The following is a 5,000-nucleotide window of genomic DNA, read 5'->3' on the forward strand; positions in this document are numbered from 1 at the left end:
GTTTACAGGAAACACCATTTGGCCTTTGATAACTGTTATGAAAAGACCTTGTGGGAGACAGTATCCACAGGAAGGAACATCTAGCCCCTCATCCCCCATCCCCCTCACCCCCCAGAGAGAGAGAGAGGGAGAGAGAGAGAGAGAGAGAGAGAGAGAGAGAGAGAGAGAGAGAGAGAGAGAGAGAGAGAGAGAGAGAGAGAGACAGACAGAGAGAGAGAGATAGATAGAGAGAGAGAGAGAGAGAGAGAGAGAGAGAGAGAGAGAGAGAGAGAGAGAGAGAGAGAGAGAGAGAGAGAGAGAGAGAGAGAGAGGGGGGGGAGAGAGAGAGGGGGGGGGAGAGAGAGAGGGGGGGAGAGAGAGAGGGGGGAGAGAGAGAGAGAGAGAGAGAGAGAGAGAGAGAGAGAGAGAGAGAGAGAGAGAGAGAGAGAGAGAGAGAGAGAGAGAGAGAGAGAGAGAGAGAGAGAGAGAGAGGGGGGGAGAGAGAGAGGGGGGGAGAGAGAGAGGGGGGGAGAGAGAGAGGGGGAGAGAGAGAGAGGGAAGGAGGGAAGGAGGGAAGGAGGGAAGGAGGGAAGGAGGGAGGAAGGGAAGGAGGGAGGGAGGGAGGGAGGGAGGGAGGGAGAGAGGGAGAGAGGGAGAGAGGGAGAGAGGGAGAGAGGGAGAGAGGGAGGGAGAGAGGGAGGGAGAGAGAGAGAAAGAGAGAGAGAGAGAGTGAGTGAATGTATATGAGTGAGAGGATGTATGTATTGATGCTTATATATGTGACATAACACAGAGATTATCAACATTTCTGCTCTGATGAAGTGCATTTTAGTCAAGGAATGGCATGTTTAGAAGAGAAGAAGAAGAAGAAGAATAGTAACAAAATTAACACCTGTGGAATGTACATAAAAGCCAATATGAGATAAAACACCAATCATTAAAATACCACAAAAATAAAAGGAAAACTCACAACCATATCATAACAAACAAACAACAAACATCACGTAAGACCTCCCAAAGATCATCCAGCTTCTTAAAGATCAGAAAACCTGTGTGATCTGTGCAAGAACAATGCAAGGGGTCTTCTCACCTACTATCACCAACACCTACACGCCTAGAACTAGTTTGCTGGCGCATTCTCCAGCCAGCCTGCCTGATACCTCCAAAAAGTAAAAGTTGTACGAGATGATACAATTTTTCTGCAGACAGAAACCATGTAGAAAGAAAAGGAGTGTACGTTTCCTCAACCAAGAGCGATAAATGCTGTTCATATCATTAAAATCTATTTCGTGACCTCTGGCTTTTCACTAACTATAATCCCGGCAAAAAAGAGTCTGAGTACCTACTTTACAGATTAATAATAAAGTAGCGTAACTTATTTCCCCTAGGTATTAAAGGAAACCTAAAGTTGATATCTAACACTGACAACTTATGCTTATGGGCAAGGACATGGGGGTCACATTACTGTGGGAGAAAATATTGTACATAACCTTGGCAATATTTGGCAGATTTCACCTGGAGTTGCCTTCAATCGCCCAACCAAAATTTAAGATACCCAATATATACAAAATATCAAGGACTTTCTTGCTAATATGCAGAAAGAAAAACTGATAATAAATTCATTTGTCAAAGGATTTTACATATATACTTTTCCAACTTGGGGGAAAAAATCTCCAAATGTTAAAAATCAGAAGAAGACTATAATCATCACTTATCAATAAAAAAAAAAAAAAAAGTATCACTTACAACAAATGCAGTTACAAGGTTCTACTAGTAACACAAACAATATGTTAAATGAATGAATTTTCTTAAAGAACTCATGTTATTACAATATCTAATGCTTTCCCAAATACCTACACCCTTTTCCCATGACAGAATTAAGGAATCAATACTGACCTAAATTAATTGAATATGACCAAAATCCAAACATTTATATATATATATCAATCTAATCATAATAAAATCTTGGCCAAAGTAACATTACTGGTTCCTAACATAGCCTAATCAAACCTAAATAAATCTAACATTAAGTAATTTGAAATAACTAACATAAATTAGCATAGAGTACCTACTGTATTATAACCCTAAAGTACGCCAACATAAGCTTAAAATGAAATTAAGTATCTAAAGTAACCTAAATCTATTTAATTAACACACCCAACCTACACCTAACACAGCCTACTCTAAATAACATAATATGAATATATGCTTAACCTCAACTTAACCTTGCAAACACTAACCTTAAAATAACCTTGCCTAACCTAACCTTAACCTAGCCTCACGGGGGTCAATTAACACAAAAGTCTGTCTCTCTTGCTGAGCATAATAATCCTCTCCATTGCAAGTTGTTTTAATGATAAACTAGAAGATATTTACCCCTTGTGATTATTCTTGAAGCCATTATAATTATAGAAATGCTATTAATAGCACTTGGAGAATAAAAGAAAATAAAACAAAAAATGCAAAAATTCACAAAACAGGGAAATTGGTCAGCCTAATGTGGGGCCTATTAACTGACTCCTTGGTGCTTGAGCTTCCTGCGTGCAACAAATTTCACGAAAAAATATAGTGGACAGTACACACACACCTGGATTTCTGGATTTATTTTTCTGTTGCTTCAATACTGATAAACAGAATTGTTTGACTCGATATACATTAGTCATTCAATTCTAATTAACCATTTGAAATCCTCTAAAACTTAAAGCCATAAACTAAAATTGAAGATCCTTTCCTAGTCACACATATACCATGCAATGATTTACATGCCAAGAAGGGGGGAAAAAACCACCCCAGCCTACTCATCTCTTGGCGCTCTGGCAAAAGCCAACAAACCCTTGCCATGCCTCTTTGAATGTGATTGTGATTATAAACTTTCCCAATTATTTAGTGAAAATGTTCAGGCTTTATATTGCAAGAACATATATAGCAGAGAGTTGTTAGCCATCATCAGAGAACAAGACGATGAGGACAAGGCAATCGCTTAACACTGAGCCTGTTACATTGGGGTTCTCAAAATCTGCCAGTCATCACAGTTCACAAAAGTTGCAAGTGAATTTTGACATAACACAGAGAAATCACTTTTCATAAAAAAAGTCCCCATTTTAAAAGCCACTTGCTGAGTCCTCGAAGATACCAGCCATTCAAAGCGCACTGAATCCTGTGCTTTCAGAAAACCTTGAAATATTGTTTTCAGGGTGATATTATATCCAAATATTTAGGTTTCTGTTATAGCCTTTGCATATTTATATGATGCGTCAGAAAATCACTAACACCGAATTTCTCTTATTGAACTTTCTTGCATTAGGGTTGCATGTCGTTACCGACGAAGACAAGCTTTTAACATGTGTGCGGAATCATCTCTCACTTCCGCATATTTATCGTACACATCACTTCATTTCCATTATATACTTATTACTCTTGCTCTCTATCTCCCACTGTGTTGCTCAATAGTTCATAATGACTCAGCATTCGGCAACTAGTGACCCTAAACCAACAACAAATCACCAGATTGTAAAATTAGGTCACAAAGGGTCACATATTCCAATCCTTTGATAAATAGGTCACACGCATCACAAAATCCAGAGAAATGCGATCAATATCCTCACATAATTCTTCCATCAACATTTCACTTCACTCCAAAGTCAAAAAAAATTAAGTAGAAAAGAATAAATAGGTAAATAAATAAAAATCTATACACATTTCCACAACATAACCAACACCCACATTAAGAAATGATAACACAAAATAAATCTTTCCAACAGCGTTTCCAGGCTATGGTAACGAGGTCAAGCGAGGGCCCGGGTTACCCCCACCCCCACTCCCCCTCCCCCTCCCCCCCAAACACACCCATACAAGTACCATAACATAACCTGCAGGAGGGGGGGGGGGAGTGGGGAGTGGGGGAGGAGAGAGAGAGAGAGAGAGAGAGAGAGAGAGAGAGAGAGAGAGAGAGAGAGAGAGAGAGAAAGTGAGATAGGGTAGGGTAGAGAGAGAGAAGGAAGGAAGGAAGAACTTACAGAAGGAGAACGAGAACGAGACCGAGAACGAAAACGAGCGAAAGGGTCGAAAGAGAGAGAAAGAGAGGCCCAAAGGACTCACCAAGTCTCGTCGTCGGAATGCGAGTCCTCGACGCCTATAGGATCCATGGTCTCTAAGCTTGAGAGTTCCTGCTGACGTTTGGGCGTCGAGGGCTGCGAATGGGCGTCTTTCTCGCCTTCACCCACGCCCACGGGACTGCCACTGCCACCTCCAGCGCCGTCCTTCATCAACTGCTGCCGCTCTGACCTCAGCTCCTCATTCTGCAGCTCCAGCTCCCTCACGAGCGCCTGCAGCTTCTTCACCTCCGCCTCCGTGTCCATCGTCTCTAGCCTGTTGTCCATGATCAGACTCATCTTTGAGGCTCACATCCATTAAAACACCTCCCCAGGGATATTTTTTTCACGATTTGGAGCTCACGTCTGCGGTTTCACTTCGCATTTTCGGGGGGATTTCACTGTCAGGAGGAAAAAGAGAGGGACGTCGGCCATCTGTTTGTGTGACTCGGGGTGCTGTCGTCGGGGGGCGTTTGTTTGGCCGTGCACCTGCGAGGGGGTACTATGGAGAAACAGACGCGCGATCCTTTTCTCTCTCTCTCTCTCTCTTTTTTTTGGCGTGACCTCTTCCCTCTTTCTCTTCTTTCCTTTTCGATTCTGGTGGTTATTTTTTGTTTGTTTGATAGGTGTGTCTGTGTGTGTTTGTGGGATTTCTGTGCGTGCGATCGGGGTTGTATTTTATTATTATTGATTGGAAGGCTTTCTCCCAGCGCCCCCTTTTCCATCCAGTGCCCCTTTCTCCCATTACAGGTGTGTGTGTGTGTCCCCTTTCTGTACTTTCCTTACGTGCGGTTGTGGTTGTACCATGTTTTTCTTATGGATTAGGAGGTGGAGAAGGAATAGATGTAGTTTTCGGGGGACAGTTATTGGTAGTTTGAGTACTTTGAAGTAATAATTAATGTCATTTGAAGTAGAATGTATGGAGATTTG

At 41.9% G+C, this 5,000-nt stretch overlaps 1 protein-coding gene across 5 annotated transcripts in view; it reads right to left on the reverse strand.

The window, feature by feature from the left end:
• Window positions 1-4,540, reverse strand: part of LOC125030877 (SLAIN motif-containing protein 2-like) — a 44,076-nt gene extending 39,536 nt beyond the window's left edge. For all 5 annotated transcript variants that reach the window (XM_047621203.1, XM_047621205.1, XM_047621202.1 and 2 more), the window contains exon 1: window positions 4,078-4,540. In XM_047621203.1, the coding sequence (XP_047477159.1) occupies window positions 4,078-4,370 (293 nt within the window). In that variant the 5' untranslated portion in view covers window positions 4,371-4,540. The remainder of the gene's footprint in view (window positions 1-4,077) is intronic.
• Window positions 4,541-5,000: the final 460 nt, after the last annotated feature.

Source organism: Penaeus chinensis, chromosome 12, assembly GCF_019202785.1.
Source record: "Penaeus chinensis breed Huanghai No. 1 chromosome 12, ASM1920278v2, whole genome shotgun sequence".
Taxonomy (NCBI): Eukaryota; Metazoa; Arthropoda; class Malacostraca; order Decapoda; family Penaeidae; genus Penaeus; species Penaeus chinensis.